The sequence below is a fragment of the Pogoniulus pusillus genome, chromosome 31, assembly GCF_015220805.1.
Source record: "Pogoniulus pusillus isolate bPogPus1 chromosome 31, bPogPus1.pri, whole genome shotgun sequence".
In the NCBI taxonomy this organism is placed as follows: domain Eukaryota; kingdom Metazoa; phylum Chordata; class Aves; order Piciformes; family Lybiidae; genus Pogoniulus; species Pogoniulus pusillus.
This window is the reverse complement of record NC_087294.1, coordinates 5,044,905-5,067,987: the sequence shown is the minus strand read 5'-3', so window position 1 is coordinate 5,067,987 and position 23,083 is coordinate 5,044,905. Positions and strand designations below refer to the sequence as shown.

General features: G+C 42.0%; 1 protein-coding gene across 5 annotated transcripts in view; it reads right to left on the bottom strand.

Annotated features, from left to right (window-relative positions):
- Positions 1–23,083, bottom strand: part of SYTL3 (synaptotagmin like 3) — a 41,776-nt gene that overhangs the window by 15,444 nt on the left and 3,249 nt on the right. For all 5 annotated transcript variants that reach the window (XR_010307928.1, XR_010307929.1, XM_064169099.1 and 2 more), the window contains exons 2-9: positions 21,276–21,861; positions 19,442–19,657; positions 15,704–15,768; positions 12,472–12,523; positions 11,049–11,121; positions 9,939–10,011; positions 6,366–6,490; positions 461–604 (exon numbers count right to left, since the gene is read on the bottom strand). Coding sequence is in view for 3 of the 5 variants with exons in the window: in XM_064169099.1 (XP_064025169.1) it covers positions 461–604; positions 6,366–6,490; positions 9,939–10,011; positions 11,049–11,121; positions 12,472–12,523; positions 15,704–15,768; positions 19,442–19,657; positions 21,276–21,385 (858 nt within the window). In the remaining 2 variants the exon portion in view is untranslated. The remainder of the gene's footprint in view (positions 1–460; positions 605–6,365; positions 6,491–9,938; positions 10,012–11,048; positions 11,122–12,471; positions 12,524–15,703; positions 15,769–19,441; positions 19,658–21,275; positions 21,862–23,083) is intronic.

The following is a 23,083-nucleotide window of genomic DNA, read 5'->3' as shown; positions in this document are numbered from 1 at the left end:
ATCACTCTCTCTGCCAACAACTTCCTCCTAACATCCAGCCTACACCTACCCGGGCACAACTTGAGACTGTGTCCCCTTGTTCTGTTGCTGGTTGCCTGGAAGAAGAGGCCAACCCCCACCTGGCTACAGCCTCCCTTCAGGTAGTTGTAGACAGCAATGAGGTCCCCCCGAGCCTCCTCTTCTCCAGGCTAAACACCCCCAGCTCCCTCAGCCTCTCCTCATAGGGTTTGTGTTCCAGGCCCCTCACCAGCTTCACTGCCCTTCTCTGGACACTTTCCAGCACCTCAACATCTCTCTTGAATTGAGGGGCCCAGATACAAACTCAAGCAAAATTTCTCCTATATTCTGTGAGATAATCCAAAATACACCCACATTTTGCACAAGATTTTAGCTTTTATACCTGTTCCCAAATGGCTTAGCTCTTATACCCTGTTCTGTCCTGCTTCATCTTTGAACTTACATGTTTTCTTCCATCATAGAAAACTGCATCACTTGTGGGACTGCTTGTAATGTCTTCTTCCTCCTTGCAATTCCTCTTGCTCAGAATCTCGCTGTCAATTTGGGTCCCAGTGACAAGCTGTTGAAGACTGGGCATATTTTTCATCTGCAAGAAATTCAGCATGTGATTTTTTTTTATTCATTTCAGGAAAAAAATGCCCAGATTCCTTCAGGAATACTATGAGGGGGAAAAAAAAAATCAATAAATCAGTAAATATCTACAATTCAGTCTGATCAATGCCATCAATTCAGTCTGATCATTGCCATGTAAGCAGCACACTTTCAAAGGCAGCCAGTTTAAATGTTGATTTACAACTGTCTACAGGTACACCACCTAATCCTGTGGATCATTACCACGGCAATTACTAACAATAATCTACTAATTACACACCAAAAGTAGTAATATACTAATAAAAGGCCTTGCTGGCCTTTAACAAAACAGTAATTTTGGAAGGAAACCAAAAATTCTTGCCTCCAGGAAATCAGAAGTAGTATTTTGCAATATGCATGACACATGCCTGTGCCTACCTATGCAAGAAGGAATGTAAGTTGAAAGAAACATGAATATAGAAACAGAGTCACAAGATCTAATTTACCTTTGATTATAGAAGAGCTTTAAATTTCTCAGGTGTTCTTAACCTTGCTTTGAGTCAATTCACCTTTCTGATAACTATGACATACAGTAGCAAAAATCCTTGACATTTACCTTCTGCCACTAAAACCAACACTTAATAGAATGAAGTGCCCCCCAAAAAATATCTGTATCTATGATGAGAATTATGCTGAAAATAGATTTTAGCTCATTCTGGCCCCTGGATAATGCAATTTATGAAAACTATGTTCACAGTTCAATGGGCAACAAGAGTGAAGATATTTTATGTGGTTATGATCTGAGAAAATAGTTTCTTTTAAAGAAGTGTGTAACAGGAATTAACTGAAAGAGTAGAAAGAATGTAGTGTGACTGAATCAACAAAAAGGATTGGGATTTGTTTGCATAAAAGAAATAGATCACAGTCTCACAGTATCATCAGGGTTGGAAGAGACCTCACAGACCATCAAGTCCAACCCTTTACCACAGAGCTCAAGGCCAGACCATGGCACCAAGTGCCACGTCCAATCCTGCCTTCAACAGCCCCAGGGACGGCGACTCCACCACCTCCCCGGGCAGCCCATTCCAGTGTCCAATGACTCTCTCAGGGAAGAACTTTCTCCTCACCTCCAGCCTAAATCTCCCCTGGTGCAGCTTGAGGCTGTGTCCTCTTGTTCTGGTGCTGGCCACCTGAGAGAAGAGAGCAACCTCCTCCTGGCCACAACCACCCCTCAGGTAGTTGTAGACAGCAATAAGGTCACCCCTGAGCCTCCTCTTCTCCAGGCTAACCAATCCCAGCTCCCTCAGCCTCTCCTCGTAGGGCTGTGCTCAAGGCCTCTCCCCAGCCTCGTTGCCCTTCTCTGGACACGCTGAAGCATCTCAATGTCCCTCCTAAACTGGGGGGCCCAGAACTGAACACAGGACTCAAGGTGTGGTCTAACCAGTGCAGAGTGCAGGGGCAGAATGACCTCCCTGCTCCTGCTGACCACACTGTTCCTGATGCATGCCAGGATGCCACTGGCTCTCTTGGCCACCTGGGCACACTGCTGGCTCATGTTCAGGCAGGTATCAATCAGCACCCCCAGATCCCTGCACAATCAGCAGAAAGGACTAAAGAATGAGGTCAAGAGAGAAGGTTATGCACTGAGATTACTGCTGAGAAAACAATATCTGCAAAATCCAAACTAGCATGCTGCTATTGCAACACACAAAAATGGTTGGGTGTAATAACTGCCCTACCTTAAGAACAGGTGTAAGAATTTATTAAGTTCCTACACAGGAAGGAAATGAAGAGAAAAAGCATCCAGACTACCAGCTCAAAAAACCTCCCACCCCCCAAGTGACATTTTTACACTTCTCAGCAGAGAACTCTGTCTTCTGCTTTAAAAAAAATCTAATGCCACCATCTTCACTTGCTAAGCAAACCAACCTATTGCACACTGAATGTCAGCTTCTACTCGATTCAGAAAGGCTTCTCTGCTGTATCAAACAGGAGCCAAGCGACTGCCAAAGCAACACATCGGTGCTAAACCTAGCATCACATCCTATAAGCAAGACTCCCACCTAGCCCAGCAGGATGCTGCCACAGGAGAGGTAACCCACAGCTACCAATGCACCACAAACAGCTTCCAAAGCTTGTGCACAGCTGCTTGCTCACCCACTAAGGCAGGTATAACTGTAGTTTCTTTAATGAACCTGCAGCTTCTGACAGTGGTAGGCCCTAGAAAATACGATTCAATTAACTGCCCAAATCCAAATTTTACACTGACTTGACAGTTCTTGACGTCAGATATTTTTTCACCAGTACTGAAGTTAAATGTAACATCTTTTAACTTTAATCTGTAGGAATCAAGCTCCAAATATATCACAAGTGAACAAAACCTACTTAGGGAACAGTGCTCTTGAGGTGGTGTCCCAGTCTTACACTCTGCACATTCAAAATGGTAGAGTTGCAGCTATAATTTCCCATTCATTCCCAGGGAGAAAATGAACACCTTCTAATGGAAAAAAAATACTATTTCAATTCATTCTCTCACACAAAAGATTAAATTAATGTACTTTCTGAGGTGGAAATCACAAGCAAGATGTCTACACTATATTTTGATATAAATTTGAGTAAATGTAACCTAAAACAGGTTCTGTTCCTAAACTTAAGTCATATAGGTAAGGATGCAAACAGACACTCTTTTTAAAGGACAACAAAGATGAGAAAGAAAACCAAACCAAACAAAACAAAGCAAAGGAGGAAGAATAACACAACAGTGCCATTAACAGAGATTTTAAATTATGTTTAACATCACAGTAAAGATATAAAAAGCAATCACATAAGTGCAGGGTCAAACAAGTAACATAGAATCATAGAATCAACCAGGTTGGAAGAGACCTCCAACATCATCCAGTCCAACCTAGCACCCAGCCCTATCCAGTCAACCAGACCATGGCACTAAGTGCCTCATCCAGTCTTGTCTTGAACACCTCCAGGGACAGTGACTCCACCACCTCCCTGGGCAGCCCATTCCAATGCCAATCACTCTCTCTGTGAAGAATTTCTTCCTAACATCCAGCCCAGACCTCCCCCAGCACAACTTGAGACTGTGTCCCCTTGTTCTGTTGCTGGTTGCCTGGCAGAAGAGACCAACCCCTACCTGGTAGGCGTTGTAGACAGCAATGAGGTCCCCTCTGAGCCTCCTCTTCTCCAGGCTAAACACCCCCAGCTCCCTCAGCCTCTCCCCATAGGGTTTGTGCTCCAGGCCTCTCACCAGCTTTGTTGTCCTTCTCTGGACACCTTCCAGCACCTCAACATCTCTCTTGAATTGAGGAGCCCAGAACTGGACACAGCACTCAAGGTGTGGCCTGACCAGTGCTGAGTACAGGGCAAGAATAACCTCCCTTGTCCAACTGGCCACACTGCTCCTGATTCAGGCCAGGATGCCATTGGCTCTCTTGGCCACCTGGGCACACTGCTGCCTCATCTTCAGCTACTATCTACCAGTACCCCTAGGTCCCTTTTCTCCTGGCTGCTCTCCAGCCACTCTGTCCCCAGCCTGTAGCACTGCTTGGGATTGTTGTGGCCAAAGTGCAGAACCCTGCACTTGGCCTTGTGAAATCTCATCCCAAATCCTAAATGGCAAAGAGAACAGTCATGAGAAAAAAAGATCAACAGCAATCCTAGCAAAAAATAAAAGTTTTTGCTTAACTATAGTCTAACTGGTTGGAATGAAACAAAAGCTCCCTGACTCAGTGTCCTAGTGCTCTGGCACACAGACACTGAAATTTATCTTTCAAAATCTGTAATGCAAAGGGAGGACATAAATTAAGTCCTAAATCTTTAAATGGCCAATTAAACCCCCACACAAGTAATTTGTAATCTCCTATATTACTACATTGCTCCAGCCAATGAAGCCATATTGATCTTTCAAATATGACAGGTTTTGTGCAGTTACCATAAAAGAACAGTTTAAGTTCACATTATCTCCAACTCCAATGTTTTTGATGCACTTGGAGAGCAGTGTAATGAAGTAACACTGAAGTGTGGTTTGGCACAATGAAAGCAGCACTCAGGTAGTTAATAATTGTTGTGAATTTTGTTCACAATAGAATTGCATCCAAAACCACCAGAACTCATTTCACAGAATTTGCAGACCTTGCTGAGCCAGTTCAAACCACTAGTCTGTGTGGTCTGACATCCTGTTTCTTTCATTTAGCAACACCTAAATAGCTGAGAGGAAAGTGAAAAGTGGGCACCCAGGGAGCTGTGAGTAATACTTGCCATGAGGTCTGGTACAAAGGAAAAGCTTCTCTCAGCATCCAGTTCAGGCACTTTGCAGAGCACGTTTACCTCATTCAGATGAGCAAGGCAATTCAGTCAGTGCCCACTGTATGGAAAATTCAGTATAGAAAAGGTTCAGGCACTTATGGAGGTGGAAAAGTGCTAAATAAAATCTTCAGTGTAACTCCAGAGCAGGTATGTGACGTCAGCTTCAGCACAACTTGTGGGAAAAGGATGACTAAGTGATGCTCAAACTTCACAAGAGAACCCTAAAAGCTAGCATCTGTAACCAAAGGGAAAGGGAAGTTGCCTAACAACTAACAGCAGACTCTTCCTTGGTAGATTAAAAAAGTGCTCAGAAAGTGCCAGGATGGGTTTTGGACAGTTGTAGTTTGGTCCTATTCAACAGCAAGAGGGGCAGAATGATGACAAGACAGAAGACCTTCCTGCAGTCCAACAGTCACACAGAGTAGATGTTAATCAGGCTCAAGAGTCTGTGAGCACCTGAAAGCAAAACAGTCCAGCCCCACTCTCCCTGTGTGAGGCTCTTCATAAAATATCAGTTTAACATTTCAGTTCTGAGCTGAGATCAAGTCTACAGTCAAAAAACTTGTGAACAATCAGAGTTCTGGACAAAGGCAGTGAACAGCTAACGTAATAAAAGCAAAACCACAGAATCATAGAATCAGTCAGAGTTGGAAGGGGCCACAAGGATCATCTAGTTCCAACCTCCCTGCCATGGGCAGGGACACCCTACCCTAGATCAGGCTGGCCAGAGCCCCATCCAGCCTGGCCTTAAACACCTCCAGGGATGGGGCCTCAACCACCTCCCTGAGAAACCCATTCCAGGCTCTCACCACTCTCATGGTGAAGAACTTCTTCCTCACATACAGTCTGAATCTCCCCACCTCCAGCTTTGCTCCATTCCTCCCAGTCCTGTCACTACCTGATAGCCTAAAAAGTCCCTCCCCAGCTTTCCTGTAGGGCCCCTTAAGATACTGGAAGGCCACAATAAGGTCACCTGGCAGCCTCCTCTTCTCCGGACTGAACAGCCCCAACTCTTTCAGTCTGTCCTCACAGGAGAGCTGCTCCAATCCTCTGAGCATCCTTGTGGCCCTCCTCTGGACATGCTCCAGCATCTCCACATCCCTCTTGTAATGGGGCTCCAGAACTGGATGCAGTACTCCAGGTGGAGTCTCACCAGAGCAGAGTAGAGGGGGAGAATCACCTCCCTTGACCTGCTGGCCACACTTCTCCTGATGCAGCCCAGGATCTGGTTGGCTTTCTGGGCTGCAAGTGCACACTGCTGGCCCATGTTGAGCTTCTCATCCACCAGCACCCCCAAGGCCCCTCTTCCCTGGGCTGCTCTCTAGCCACTCACTGCCCAGCCTGGATTTATGCTTGGGATTGCTTCAACCCAGATGCACTTTGTAAGTGATTATTCTTACAAACATACTGTATTCCTGAAACAGCCCCTACAGCTAAAGGCTGTATAATAACAATGATACCCTGCTTGTAATGTTGATGGCAGTGTCAGACAGGCTCCTTCTTTGCTTCCTTCTCTCCACGTTGTGGCCACAGTCTGTGGTTAGGAGACATCGGTCAGCCATATCATTCTGGGACTTAGAGATTTCTGAAGCAGAAATAAAGAGAGAAGTCATTATTACAAACAGTGCAAGCAATCCTGTATATCTGTAGGCTAATTCTGCAGCTTTCAAACCTGCATCCTGCAACTTCAGTACTGATGTCCTAAAAACAGATGGGAAGGCCCATGCTTGCCCCATTTTGTTTAACTTATTTTGCCTACCTAAATATTTCCTGCTGTTTCAGATGAGAATTATACTCCTTGCTTACTGTCATTATAGCTGCTACAAGGAATTATTGTATGCTATCAAATACAGTTTTGTTGAATAATCAGCTACTACAGTCCCCATATATAGTTTGATTTGTAAAGCAGTTTGGTTTGGTTTAGGATACAAGTAAGATCATTGTAACAATGTAAAGCAAGGTGAAAATGGAAATTAGAAAGCAGAGCATATTGGAAAATGCTTAGAAATGTATCCAAAAATATGGATTCAAGGAGAGACACTGCATACTCTGGTCCCAAACCACATGTGGCCTTAAGAACATGAGTAGCCCTCACTGACTTCAATAACATTACTCATACAAATAAGCTTATGGCCACGGTGAAGCATCTTAATGAATTAGCACTTCAGTAACATCCAGCTCATTGTCAAATAAATCTACAGGAAAATTGGACATTTAGTACACAGCTTTTTGCTTCTTATTCCTCAGGGTACAGTAAGAACTTCATTTAAAGGGAAGGGCAGCACCCAGCCAAGATTTCTGACATTGGAAATCAGCAGGCTTAGCAGCAGACACACTGTTGTTAAGCCCTGATAGTCATGAAGAATTAATAAGTGGCACACAAAATAGCTATTATATGTTTAATTCATACAGAACAAACAACTGTTTCTCTCAAAACATGAGCCTCTGTGGAGAAACCTCAGAGAGCAGACAATATGCCACTACGGTATACAAATCCAAAAGCTCTCTTAAGTGCAATTTTTAAAGCCACTTTGGCTTAGTTTTGTTCTTAGCAGCAATCAGTCCTCAGATGTTTACTGTACTCTTTGTACACCATTAAGGCATCATGTGACACGTTCACAGGCAAGGCTCAACTGAGTCATTTCTGATTGCAAATGAAAGCAGGTTTTTAAAACACACAGTGAAACCAGAGATCATAAAAGAGACTGGAGTGAGAGACCTAATGGAGCAGATACAATATGAGCAGCTTGCCCAGCAGTAGAAGCAGAAACACAAGCTTGCCTCCCACTCCCCTCGAATACACAGCTCACAGAACAGGTCACTCTGAGGGAAAAAAGATTGGTCACTTTCCATAGCTATTCCTCCTTTGGCTCCTCTGCCAGACTCTGCTCAGTGAGACAGACACTGGGCCAAGGGTGACTTTGCACTGCAAGCAAAGCAACAGCTAGCAACTTATTTTACATTCACCAAATAGCAACCACTGGATTGCAACCTCCTGCTGCTGCCAAAGCACACTGGAACAGGAGGCAGCAGCACAGAGAGCAGACTGTACAACAGTGGCATTTTGCTACACGTGCTGATCCTCTGCTCCCGCTGCTCTCAGACATGCACACAGAGGCTGCAGTGACAGAATCAGAGGCACAACAAGGTTCCCCAGGTTTATTTACTGCAATACACAAGAGCTGAGTGTATTAAATACTTCTTCACACCTGAACATTTTTATCTAGATAAAATATAAAGTACTAACTTTAGACACTCGTGACTGAAAGCATTTATCAGCACAGTCTCAGGTTCCATTAAGAGGCCATACTGTCTGAAAGAAATGTTTTCTTAAGTCAAGTAGTTCAAGTCTTTTTCTCTACAAGAATTCCTAGACTTTTTAATTACTGACTTCAGTGCTTGCAACAGCCTGTTACATCCTCACAAACTAAAACCCTGGCTGAAGACGCTAGCACCTGGGTGGGGTTTTGCACACAGGTGAACCGAGCCTGCTGCCATGCCCTTCTACAGCCTCTGCTCTTCACTCCTCAGCTCCTGTGCACACAGAATAATGACCTAGCACCCTCTGTTGTGCAGGCTCCAACATATATACCCTACCTTAAGCCTATTTAACTCATGAAACCAGCAGAGAAGTACCTGTGTGTTTTATCAGAGGATCACAGAAACATCCAGGGTGGAAAAGCCCCTTAAGATCACCATGTCCCACCCACAACCCTACTCTACAAGATTCACCTTAAACCACATCCCTAAGCACCACATCCAAATGACTCTTAAACACAGCCAGGGTCAGTGACTCAACCACCTCCCTGGGCAGATTATTCCAGTGCCTGAAAATGTTTTGTACTTTCAAGTTAAGCAACGGAAGTATAAGGCTAGAAGCAGAGAGAGAAGAAAGATGAGGGGAAAGTAGGACCTTCCTCTTGCTAGCAAAGAACTATTGAATTAGCTTGCTGCAGTCCTAATAGCCTTTATCAGCAACTATGGGTTATGATCAGGCTTCAAACTAACAGAAAGAAGAGGAAATTACTTTGTATCCAATTGTGTGCTGCCTCAGTTATCTACTTCCACTGACCAAGTATCCCGTGCCACCCTACCTATACTACTTCTGTTCAGGAGAGCCTGGAAAGATGGCTTCAACATGTGTTCACACAGACACAACATTAAATTTGTGAATAAAGAACAGGCCCTTAGGGTGGGTAGAAGAAGTTAAAGGAAAGACCAAACAAGAGCTAAGACAAGTTAAGGGGAAAGGCAGAGAGGTACTTAAAGCCAAATTTATTCAGGTCTAATCTCATGTTTGGGGTTGTCGAAGATGAAGCTAGAAAGAAAACATTAAGGCTCCTTCAAACACATGTAAATCTGCAAGCCCCTGTAATCTTCACAAAGCTCAGAAGTTGTTTTCCTCTGGTCACTGATGCCTTTGTTTTTCGCTGTGGCTGTCCTGTAGTTAGCCTTAGAGGCACGTACACAGTCTGAGCCCTGAAGAAGGGCAGGCAGCAAAAGGGAATGGAAGGAACCACAGTTATCAAAGCGCAAGAAGAGCTGTTAGGACTGGTTGGTTCTAGGAAGCATGCACTGAAAAAAAGACAGACTGAGAAAGATGAAGGAAGTCCTCTTGAAAACCAGTGAATGAAAACATTAAACTCTACTTTCATGGCATGATAGGTTCCTTGACAAAGGTCAGTCAGACAATTGACATGAAGATCACAACAGCAGAAAGTGGTGATTCCTCTATGGCAATGTGAGTCAAATACACTGCATACAAACACCTAGTAAACTTAAAAATAACACTGTACAGTCTTTTCACACATTTAAAAGAAGTGCTGGCTTGGTATCATCAGCTTCTTAAGTATCAGAAAGCTGAGGGAGAATTAGACTTTCTGCATTATTTTTCAGGCTGCCTCAGTCTTGGCATTAGTAATTTCAGCCATTACTCAATCCTCTTTTTTAGTAACTATTTTTGGCCAGCAACTGGGCCAAAAACCCAGAGATATCTGACTACACTGCCCTCAAAAGTAGTGCAAGTTACTTACTTTTGATGTGTGTTGCGAGAGACAAAAACAGATTTTCCACAGATTTATTAAAACCTCTGGACTGCCCAAGCTCCTGCAAATAGGAGATGCCAAAAGTCAGAAAACACAAAACATTTGCTGTTTCAAAGTTTCTGTGACCACACAACAATCAAGTGGTAAGGCTCTTTGCAAAGACACCTGAGGACGCATGTTCACATGGTTGAAAACTGCACACTAATGTATGAAGAAGGAAAATAATACTTTCAGCTTTATGCTCTTTGATATACAAGTGGAAAAGCTTGTAGAAGGACCACAGAAATGACATAAATACAACTATGGTGTCATGCACTTAGTACTTCAAATAGAAAAGTCCTATCTATTACAGGCTGCCAAAAGAGGCTGTGGAGTCTCCTTCCCTGGACTGCAAAATCTGCCTGGATGCATTCCCATGCAGACTAACCCTAACCCTAGGGGATCCTGCTTTGGCAGGGACGCTGGACTCAATGGTCTCTGGAGGTCCCTTCCAACCTCTAATACTCTGTGATTCTGTGCCTCTGAATCAAGTATTCACAAAACTCCAGGTAAGCCCAGATCAGAATGTTTATGCAATTGCAAAGGGCTTTTAAACCAGGCCCAGGGATGAAACAGAATAGTCATTTAGTGTAATTGCAATGAGTTCTGAGCCATGCTCCACTGCTCTGTCTGCCAGAGGCTGAAATGCTAAGCCAACCATCAAATTCACTGTTTTTCACTCAGTAATGAAAGTAACACATGCTACAATTGCTTTATGAATGACTACTCAATATTACAGGATCAGGAGATTGCAGTCCAGAGCTCCTATCTGAGGCACCAAAACCTGGGTGCGGTCTTTGACTTGACACTAGAGTAGTTATTCACTTCCCTCAAACCCTGAAAACTAATTGCAAATATCCCTCATGACAGCCTCTGACCTTTCTCTCCTACTATCAACACAGCATTAAAAAAATGACAAGAGGAACAGGACAGGATTTACAGTGTAATGTGATGCTACAGCAGTTGCTATTTATTGCATTCCTGTGGCTGGCCTCCTCAAATGAGGGACACCCTACACCCTACCAGGTGCATGCATACCTGTGCTTTGCAGATACATACATTTACTGTCACATTGCTTCCTGCTGTGGATTCTGTGAAAGGAGGTGGAGTTGGAGGTACAACAGAAATTTTACTAGAAATTTAAGAGACAATAAACAGTGCAACAATTAATACATTATCATAACACATCAATAAATAATACACATTTGTGCACAGCATCTTTATGTCCTGTATTTTCTGCAAAGTAAAGATCTGACTTGAGATCCTCCATCTACTCAAGGCTGCAACATAGACTTCATTTACAAGAATGAGAACTACTTTTGTATTGTCTCAATCTTTGGCTCCACTAGGCAGAATTATCCATTTAAAGCAATGAGGACGACCCAATGTAGGATGGGCTTCCCGGACCTCTGTATGATTGGCAGTGCTTCAACCTGCGTTACAAGTACTAAAACACAATTCCTGTGTAACACACCCTATCTCTGTTTCAGAGATGCTGTCAGAAAAGTCACCCTCCTTTACAATCTAAAAGGATCCTTCTTTGCCTGGTCCCAGAGCTGTTAGAGCCTCTTTACATTCCAAACATTTGATCTGTTGTAAACAGCCTCCTGCCTGTGAAAAACATATACATCTGACTGTTATCTGACTGATCCTGTTACCATGGCACAACACAGACCCTAAAGGCACCCGGTGAACTTCCTATTTGATTCTCTTTTACCACAGCTAGGGAAAAACAAGTCTTTATGCAGCTCGGTTAGGAGCATATCTAGTTGGCTCTTGTTTTTGTCTTACACAGCTATGCCTTGTAGATAATCATCATTAAATTGAGGATCTCTCTATGTGTTTGGGAGTTTTGTTTTGAGGAAACTACACTGTATCTTAAGTAGCCTTATTTCATTACATATTACTGGTAATAACACAAGTCTGGTCATGCATAAGCCTCTAGTCAAATAATTTATTCAGTGTAAGCTGCATTTTTCACTTTTAAGTTTAGTAGGTGGAAGCATCATGCTGAATACAGAGCTTCTTGCCTCCTATTACTTCAGAAGGAATCAAATCAGCAGTATCTCCCACTGAGCAAACAATTATACTGCTCTTATTACATATAGTAGATCATTTCAATATCTGATCACATAAAAGTAGTGTGCAAATCTGAAAGATAGCAGTGAAAACAGCTAGGCAGAAAAAAAAATCAGCAAATACAGCACAAATAAATATAACATCTAAACATAGGACTCTCTTTTCTAGTTAAGACCCTTTCTATGGATTGCTGACAGACAAAAGTGGCAATTTTTCCGTGCTTTTATCACTTGCACTTCCAAAGTATTGAATTTTTTCATAACAAGCCCCATAATCTTGGAGGTCTCTTCCAACCTGGTTGATTCTATGATTCTGTAAATCTCTGGTTGGTTTATAACATACAATATATCACCTAAACCAATTCTCAGTGTCCTAGGACCATTTGTCCTTTTTTGAGTCTTACCTCAGTTTCTGGTAAGATTTCAAGAGCTTTGCACCAACTGTTTCATGATTGTCTGTGAAGAAGAAAGAAAAAACCCAAAAGTCACTTAGGGACAATACCAATGCCTGTATAATTCTTTTTGAAACTAGTGCCTCTCCGGAGCTGGCCTGGGTTTGCAGAAGCTGGTGTAGATGCAAGTCAGTGTGAAGTCTCAGTGAAGCAACTTAGTGAATGTCTTTCTGTCATCAGCAAGTGCCAAGCAACATGCAAGGTTCTCCTGTACCACAAACTCTACCATGATTTCCCCTTCACATCCTACAGGTGACACGTTCAGTCCAGCTCTTCACACTGGACACTGGAATGGGCTGCCCGGGGAGGTGGTGGAGTTGCCGTCCCTGGGGCAGTTCAAGGCAGGACTGGACGTGGCACTTGGTGCCATGGTCTAGCCTTGAGCTCTGTGGTAAAGGGTTCGACTTGATGATCTGTGAGGTCTCTTCCAACCCTGATGATACTGTGATACTGTGAAATGCTGAGGACAGTCACGTACAGGTGCTAACAGGCCAAATTCCTACAGATTAAGTGCTCTTAGGTGCCTGAGACCCAGGCGCCAGGTAGCACAGGAACCCACTGCACTAAAGAACACCTCAACCATAAAACTCACACACTGTAAAGCTTGAAAATGTGTATGAGAGTAGACACGTGGTCATCTCCTGCATCTTAGGAAAACTTCATTTTACTCTTTCTTCTAGAGACCTAAAAAATCATGAAACTGCACGATTAGCTCACAAACATAGAATCATCCCTGTGGGGAAATAGCAAGCATGTCACGTTCCTCAGGTGAGCAGCCACATGATGTAAACAGCAGCATGGAGCAAGAGCTCCATCAGGCACGAACAATGAAGACTCATAAAAATGTAGATTGCCTCTGAGGGACTGTGAATGGAAAGAAGAGCGAAATGCATGTAACCAATGGCCAACTGAAAAAGCATGGAGTGACTTTAATCACTAATCCTTCCTAAGACATCAAGCAGCACATGACCCATGTGATGTCATTAATTCTTGCAAATTACTTACATAAAAGTAGTAGACCTTTGTGGTAGAAGCAAGAATCAAATTCTTGACGTTAGGAATTTCACTCAGAACTCCAGAATTAATGTGCTGTTATTAAGAAGTAGTATCTGGTATCTTGATTTACTGAAGCATTAGATGATTCCTTAGATTTTAAAATTATTAGTTGGTAAAGGCAATCTACTACTGTTAGGAAAATATGCTTTTTATTTTAGGTAGAAGCCACACAAAATTAAGAAAAAGCAACTGGAGTAATGAAAAAAAAAAAGTAACTCTGCAACAGGAGAAAACTTCCCTGTAATATGTTTGGGTTTTTTCCAGTTAACTTCATTTTCCAGTGAAAACCTCACTTCTGCTACATTTTCAAACCAAAAGAGGGCACTGTCTCTCCAGGCTTGAAGAATCCACCTCTACAACGGCTGCAGTGTTTCAAAGCTTGCCATTTTTCAGCTCCTTTAATTATAGCAAATGAAGTAACCAAAACATATTTCTCCCTCTAGGCTTATCTCCTCTATATCCTTAGATCTTTGTGACTTCAATAGCATTACTATTAGACTAAGCAAAATGCCTCCAGCTCCCACAAAGCTTTGATAATGCAAGGTGAGAATTTTGTTTTACTGGAGAGAGGGACAATCAGTACCTTGCAATGTTGGATTCAGTATTTGAGAACAACGTAGCATTTACCACTAACTGAGAGGGATGGTTAAAATTACAAGCTTTAAACTCACTGAAAAGAACATGAGGGAAAATTATAAAGCAATGGCTATGAGAAACAGCTGTGCTTTTGCTTTAAATGATCAGTAGGCTAACACTTGAAAATCAGAAACTGTGTTAGCTAGAATGGAATTAAGTGATTTTTTTCCAATTGCAAATGAATTGCTATAGCAGGAACTGTAATTCAGTTTCTTAAGATGCTATTTGCTGTCTTTCACTAATATCTACTACCCCAATTTGCCTAATTATGCTCTTCCATTTATAAGCTTCTTCCTGTTCATATTTCCCAAGGAATATTTAAGGCCCATTGCCTTAAATATGTTAGTATTTTACCAGATACTCTGAAATTTAGATATGATGCAGACACTGGAAGTGAAACTGCAACACTTCTCTACAGCCAGGCACAAAGTGAAATATTTACCTATTTGAAGTGGCACTTCATGGGAAAGAGGAAAGAAATTCTCTCTGCCTCACTGGGTGTTGTAGGTGAAAATGAACACTTAACAGCCCTGTGGCTCACAAAACAGAGCCCCCCCCTACAGAACACATCCTTTGTAATTTATTTTAGGGCTTTGCATATTTAATCACATTGAAAAGACTGAACACAAAGCAATGGCACAGCTGACTGAAATAAACAGTAAGCATTTAGCTCTTTGTTGCTTTATAACTATGTGTTTTCTCTTTACTCCATTCTGTCATTTCTTAAAGCTCTATCTTTGAGAAAACAACTGAAGATTTAACTTTGACAAAGCATGGCTGCAAGATCAACAACTGAAGTTTTAACTTTGACAAACCCTGGATGCAAGATCAACAACTGAAGTTTTAACTTTGACAAACCATGGCTGCAAGATCAACAACTAAAGTTTTAACTTTGACAAACCATGGCTGCAAGATCAACAACTGAAGTTTTAACTTTGAGAAACCATGGATGCAAGACCAACAACTGAAGTTTTCACTTTGAGAAACCATGGATGCAAGATCAACAACTGAAGTTTTAACTTTGACAAAGCATGGCTGCAAGATCAACAACTGAAGTTTTAACTTTGACAAACCATGGATGCAAGATCAACAGCTGAAGTTTTCACTTTGACAAACCATGGCTGCAAGATCATTTCCTTCCTGCATGCATATTTTCACACTTCTATATTTATTTTGTGCAATTGTACTTCCTAGAAGTGTTACAGGCTCATTAGCTCAAATTCATGTGGTCAGCAATTTTCTTATTTATATTAATTATACAAAATAAATTATCCTTATTACTCATATAGAAGAAATTATACCTTTAAAAGCATTCTGTTAGCTTGTGTTCATGTTTTATTTAGTGCATAGACAGATGCACTGCATGCTAATTTCTGACAGCTCTCTCTCCAAGTGGAAGAAGCATGAGACACAGTGGCAGACTCTATTCTGTGTTTCACTTAGATGAGGACTACACATTACACAGCAGTTTATTATCTGTTCCAGTGATTACCTTCACCTGGATACTTCTTCGCTCGTTCCTCAAAGAACCATTCACCAGCTTTTGTTTTCACATCTCTGAAAAACAAGTAGAAAACATTTGAAACACTTTGCAAAATCCATTTCTTCAAATGTTGCATAACTACTTCATAATCCAACAATCTTCCTTAATTCTATCATAAACCAGATTTTGTGGCTTGCTCGCTCTGTTGGCTGATTTTGCGGTCAGTTTACAAACAAAGGATTCCTCTCCTCCCTTTTTATTTATTCCTTCTCTATTTGCTATGTAGGACTGCCCATGGAAAGCAATAAATACTGTTGTAGGCATTGTTCTGAAACCAGGCATCCTAGGTCCACTCTATACAAACAGCTTGCATTACAGCCTAGGTTCCTCTGCTGACTGCTAATAGCTGCAGTCTCTTATGAAGAGCAGGGGAAGCCTATCGCAGAGGACAGCCTAGGTTCTTCTGCTGACTGGTGTGCTGACTGCTAACAGCTGCAGCCTCTTATGAGGAGCTGGGGAAGCCTATCACAGAGGACAGCCTAGGTTCTTCTGCTGACTGGTGTGCTGACTGCTAATAGCTGCAGCCTCTTATGTGGAGCAGGTGAAGCCTATCGCAGAGGACGGCCTAGGTTCCTCTGCTGACTGGTGTGCTGACTGCTAGTAGCTGCAGCCTCTTATGAGGAGCAGGTGAAGCCTATCACAGAGCATATAACACCAAGCAGAAGTTGGAATCACCACTAGGGAACGCTGAGCTCCACAATTCTAGTGGTGTGATGGCTCATCTTTCCTCATTTAGTAGAGAATTAACACCAATGATGTCAATGTCATATACAGGTACCAGGATCACACGATCAGAAAAGCAACGATCCACAAGCATAAAATTATACCAGACTACATAGCTCTGTCAAAAGCAGATATTCAGAAGATTAGATGGCTACATTTTGTTGTTTCCAATGGACTTAGATGAAGTCTGCAATCTGAACTCATCCATTATTAAAGAGACTAAAAAAAATTTAACTGAGGAGAGGATCCTCTGGAGTCTTCAGGTTCAAAACTCTCATTTAATTGTCTTACTAATTTGTAGTGTATTTATAATATCTCTATTTCTTGCAAATTTTCTGATGCTTATTACAGGATGAAGTCCTGCTGCAAACATTTCCTCAGTGCAGGCACCACCAAACTTTCTTCTCTACCCAGCAGTTAATTTTCCTTCTATGAAATGAATATTTTTATTACCATTGCCTCTGTAAAAAATGATTGAAACTGGTGACAACATACAGACAGTAAATTCATGCAGGGCTTGCCTCCTTAAGCAAAACCTCTAAGCACAGGAGCTGTAGTGATATCCACCAACAAAATCCCTAGGTCTGCTATTTCACACTTCACCCTACTCTATGTTAAAATAGACAAGCTGTAGGTAGTATGTTGTTTGTCCTTCCTGTGGTTTGGTTTTGAGGCATTTTAGGCATTTAAAAGAAACCTTTGTGAGTAGAAATGCAGACTATTTTAAAAAATCACTGCCTGCATAGATGGTGCAATTTATTTTCATGCCTTACCACACAACCATGTGCAAAACTGAACACAGGTGAGTTGAAAATAAGGTTAATTTTAACTTTGAAACAGGATACTTATTTACTTTGGATTTGGGATTTATTAACTAACAGATGTCTGAAATTTCTGTCTGCACTAGATCTTCAAGAGCTGTGCATTGGTAGTGGCTCAATTCCATCTCCAGCCTTCTCACCACCCTTGGTTATCTCCCCAGTTCTGCACAACACCATGGGATAACTGGAGCATTTATACATAAGATGAAAACAGATCTGGAAATACCCTCTGTTCTTCTTGCTGTTTTTTGGTTGGGATGTTTTAGGCTAAAGAGTGTATTAAATTAAGCTATCAGCTGTATAGCTGATAAAGAACTATCCTTGTCAGGTAAAACAGACTAAACTCCTTCAAAGTAAATGTCTTTCTAGACTCCTACAAAGATTCCTTTAAAAGACCCACACTGTATCAACTGCATCCACATTAGTGATGCCTCTTCCAGGTGAAAGAGACTTTAGTCAGTCCATAAGGCTTCTTAAATTCCTTACTTTTTGAACAATGAATGCTTTTCTGATGAATAGAATGGACTGTGATGGAGTATATTGATATAAAAATTGTACCAGTACAGTAAAAGAAAGCTTGTTTCCTGGAAAAGAAAACCATGGTGACAGTAAAAGAAAACCCAGTTACTTCAAAATAAACAAATCTGGATCTCTAACCACGGTTAAACAATTCCTGATAACATTATTAATGCTTTTTGCTTCTTACATTTATATAAAACAGAACTTCAAATTATTCATCAGTCCAGGTTCCTTGCCTACATGGTATGAGGTGAAAAAATATCCTGATTAGGAAACTGCCAAGAAATTCATGATACTATACCAAAATACAGCACCTTCAGCAATCTGTCACGCAGAATTGGTTCAGTATTGAGTAAGCAGAGTTCTATCTACACTTCAGAAACTAATGACTCCTCCTATGCTTTGCCCTTATCTTTGTCACTGTGCTAGTTTGAAGCAAGCTGGAATGTTTTGGTGAAAAGAACTAGATAATAGGCTGTGAAAAGGAAAACATGGTTGTGTCTCTTCTCTCACAGTCCCGCTGAGAAGTCTGGAAACAAGAAGAAAACATCAGATAACATTCTCCATTTTGTCTCTCACTCTTCCTTTGTCTTCAGACCAAGCCACATCTCCTTAACCTCACTGCCACTAACCTTCCTTCTTAACCTCTTGGCTGCACCTCTATTCTTTTCTCAGGATTGGGGTAAGGCTGAGAGGGGTAGGGGGAGGTGTTGGGGTGGTTTGAGAACCCCTCCTGGGGACTCAGGTTTCTGGGAGGGGAGTTGTGCTTCTGTATTATTTATCCTTTGTATATTTCTATATATAACTGTATATATTATAAATATCTGCTTGTATATTCTGCCAGCTGTAAATAAATAGCTTCATTTATATTCCCGGAGCCCTTCTGAGTTAGCTGGGGCAAATTACAAAGTGTGGGGGGCAGGTTACAGCCCAAACCATCACAGTCACACTGCCTCTGGCCTACCCTCCAAACCCATTTGGCTAAATACAGGAAGGGAAATTCTGACTACATGGAGTATAACACAAAATTCATAGAATATCATAGAATCATAGAATCAAGCAGGTTGGAAGAGACCTCCAAGATCAGCCAGTCCAACCTAGCACCCAGCCCTAGCCAGTCAACTAGACCATGGCACTAAGTGCCTCATCCAGCCTTTTCTTGAAGACCCCCAAGGATGGTGCCTCCACCACCTCCCTGGGCAGCCCATTCCAATGCCAATCACTCTCTCTGTGAAGAACTTCTTCCTAATATCCAGCCTATACCTACCCTGGCACAACTTGAGACTGTGTCCCCTTGTTCTATTGCTGGTTGCCTGGGAGAAGAGGCCACCCCCCACCTGGCTACAATGCCCCTTCAGGTAGTTGTAGACAGTAATAAGATCACCCCTGAGCCTCCTCTTCTCCAGGCTACACAGGCCCAGCTCCCTCAACCTCTCCTCATAGGATTTGTGCTCCAGGCATTCCCATCAATCTGATTGCTACCAGTACTCCATCCAATGTTTTCACTCTGCCAGAGGCTTTGTCTCATTGCCTGTTGAAAGCAACAGGTACACACAACATTGGGATGCACCCACTGGATAACCAGTGCAAGCTGGCACTCCCACAAAGCAGCAAAATGCCTTACCCATGGGCGTAACAAACAGTGCATTTCCAAAGGCAGGGGCTCAGGCACACCCGGCACTCGGAGCACACTCGGTGACTGCACCCATTGCACACTGCCCCTCTGTTCATCAACAGTCCCAGCGACTTCTGGCAGCGAGCACAACATCTCTCCTGGTATTCATTGCTTGCATTTCTTGCTCCCTTCCACCGAAGCTGCTGCAGCTGCAGTTTCAGTTTCCTAATCCCCCAGGGAAAACAAACAAACAAGCAAACAAAAAATTAGGATGACATCAAATAGACCAGAACCCTTATGTAAGTCACAAGCAAACCTGTAATGCAAACTAGTGGCAGGTATGCTCTCGAGTTTGACCTCAATTAAGCACTGTCTGAAGGCCTCTGCACACAGAATTTTTGCTCTGTGACTCTGTGTAACCACAACTGCACGTACTGAGGATTCTGGTCACATCAGCTATGAACACTCAGGGCAGGCCACCCAAACGATGTCTGCAAAGGGTTAGGTACTCATACACAAAAAACTGAGAGTAAATCATAGAATCAACCAGGTTGGAAGAGACCTCCAACATCATCCAGTCCAACCTAGCACCCCGCCCTAGGCAGTCAACCAGACCATGGCACTAAGTGCCTCAGCCAGGCTTTTCTTGAACACCTCCAGGGACAGTGCCTCCACGACCTCCCTGGGCAGCCCATTCCAATGGCAAATGGTGCTCCCTTTCATGTGATCATGTTTTTCTATCATATTAATTCAAGAATCACATTTTTATCAAGTAAAAATAATAATAAAAAAAGCATCAACTGAACATTAAATAAAAACCAGATCAGATCAAAACCATCCCTGGGGGTCTTCAAGAAAAGACTGGATGAGGCACTTAGTGCCATGGTCTAGTTGATTGGTTAGGGCTGGGTGCTAGGTTGGACTGGATGATCTTGGAGGTCTCTTCCAACCTGGTTGATTCTATGATTCTATGATCAATCCCCCTTGCTTCATTAACTTTGCTTCCATTACACATGCCAGTAGTGAATCGTTAACTACATCATCCACAGCTGAAAGGGATTTCCTAAACAATTCAGATGTTCTTTATAACCTTTCATTTCTCACAATTATTCAGTAATACATGCTTGCTGTGAACAAAGGTTAAGTTTTTACATTTAGGAGACTAAAAATGGCAACACAAACACCTTGTTTCACACGGAGATGTAATGTGACAAAGCAAAGCAGAAGCTGCAAGGAAATATTTTGCCCTGGCCTTGATACAAAGCAAATAAAATACTTTATATCCCTCATTCTTTATACTTGCATAGTATGAAATACTTAAATAGAATAGTTTTCCTAACCAGTGACACCTATTGACACTAGCATGCTCCAAGACAGTGTGGTGTGCTTGCTACCTGCTGTATGTGAGAAGGGCAGTGATGGGTTCAGTGCAATAAGCAGGTAAATAATCCTTACCTCTGGTCTTGGCACTATACAAGTTAAATAAGCCTGATCTGGACATGTTCTGTGTTACTGAGACTATGCAGCCATACAAGGGAACAAGATGAGAATGCCATAAAACCTTCACAAAAAAAATACAGGCAGCAACTTTCTTTGAAGGCCAGAAGTAACATTCATTAAGACTATGCACCGAGCTGTATTTGCTTATGCTTACTGAAGAGCAGCCAATAGTATGGCAAATCCAAGAGGCTCTGGATAACCCAGAATAAAAAAGCATTAGCTAAGCAGGAGCAGCAGGAAGGAATACATTTAAAAAGTTGGCAAAGAGGAAGAAGAGTTTTTGAGCAGTTTAGAGAGGAAAAAAAAAGGAATGGATATACAGGGATAGGAGAAGAGCAAGTACCTTATTCTTTCCTCCTCTGTTTTCCTCACCATCTGGTCACGGTACAGGACTTCCAGAACAGCTTCCCATTCCAATTCTTTCAGGAAGTTTAGATTAAATTCACAGGCCATTTTTCCCAATCTTCATTTATTTTGCAGACTCCTGTCCTATGGTTCTATTACACCCAGAATAATGGATACTACTTCATAGAGCATAACATGGTCTGAGTGTTTACTAAGTGGCTGTGCTCTTACTCGATTAGTGATAGATTTCACTGTGTTGTACCCTTGAAGAGAAAAACAACCATGTCCATCTTCACACAGGTGATTGCTAAAGTGTCTCTACCACTCAGGGAGTACGAACAGCTAATAACATCACAGCAGTCTTGTCTTTTTTCACACGAAAGAACTTCTTGTTCTTGACTTATTTTTTTGCTAAGAGTGGCTCCAAAAGAGATAATTTCTTGCAGTGAGATCCTAAATAGGGCTTTAACTGTCACCGGATGGAGAAACAATTCAGCAAGAGATTGTGCAAAAGATTAGGGCAAATAGTTCTGTGTTTTCTCTTTTTTTTCTCATTTGGTCTTGTACATTTGTGATTGCTGCACCTAGGGAAGAAAAGAATATGCATTATTTTCTTCTTTCCTCACCTCTTCAAGACATTTCAAATGGTATGTGAAAAGCACATTTTGCTGTTCTCAGACCTTTCGTGCACTACTGATTCAGATACAGCAGAGGTTTTAAGCTAGACTGGGTTTTTTTCAGACAGTCTCAACACATGATCCACTAACACCCAGCCACCTATCTTTTTTTTAACAGTCAACACCAAATAACAAATAAAGAAGTTTAAGTTAGTTTTGAAAACAGGCCTGCATACCCTGCAACTGGAAAAACCATCCTGGTGGAGACAAAAACGCTCTTTTTTTATCTCATCTTACTGAAAAGGCAAAACAACACAAGACTAAGAGGAAAGATGCCCTCTATGAGTCATTTCCAACTATGATTTGTCTTTTAAGACTAGATAAACCGTTTAATATCTAATAATGTGATTATCATTATCTTTGATTGATGTATGCAAATGCTGAAGAGTTAAGATATAAATTATTTCCAGTTCAACGCACTAAGAATTTTTGCCCTAGCTGGTAACAGAAATGTGGAAATATACAAGAAGTAAATAATTAAAACATAATAACAACTGCATTGTTGATCTATTTTGTGACCTTCACTTCTGCAAAACTCACAGTAAAATAGAGAATGATTTTAATATACTTAGCACTGGAGTAGAGAAAGAATACAACTGTTCACACACAGAAGCCAGAATGCTAGGGGTTGTATGGAACCTCAAAAGATCATAGAATCAACCAGGTTGGAAGAGACCTCCAAGATCATCCAGTCCAACCTATCCCCCAGCCCTAGCCAGTCAACCAGACCATGGCACTAAGTGCCTCATCCAGGCTTTTCTTCAACACCTCCAGGGACGGTGCCTCCACCACCTCCCTGGGCAGCCCATTCCAATGTCAATCACTCTCTCTGTGAAGAACTTCCTCCTAAGATCCAGCCAGAGCAGGATCACCTAATTCACTTTACATATTGGATATGGTTTTAATACCACTGTCTAGTGCCTAGTGTGTGTTACAAGAAAGGTAAGAGAGTTCCATTTATGCTTCATCAAATACTGAATATGTGTATATGAATACTGGTTGTTTCAAACTTAATCTGAGCTAAATGCATATAGTCAAGCTCTAGGCTTGGACACTGAGACAGAGAGGTAACACTTTTCCAGACCATTTACTGATGCTTCACTGATGGACCTCAGCTGAGATTCTGACC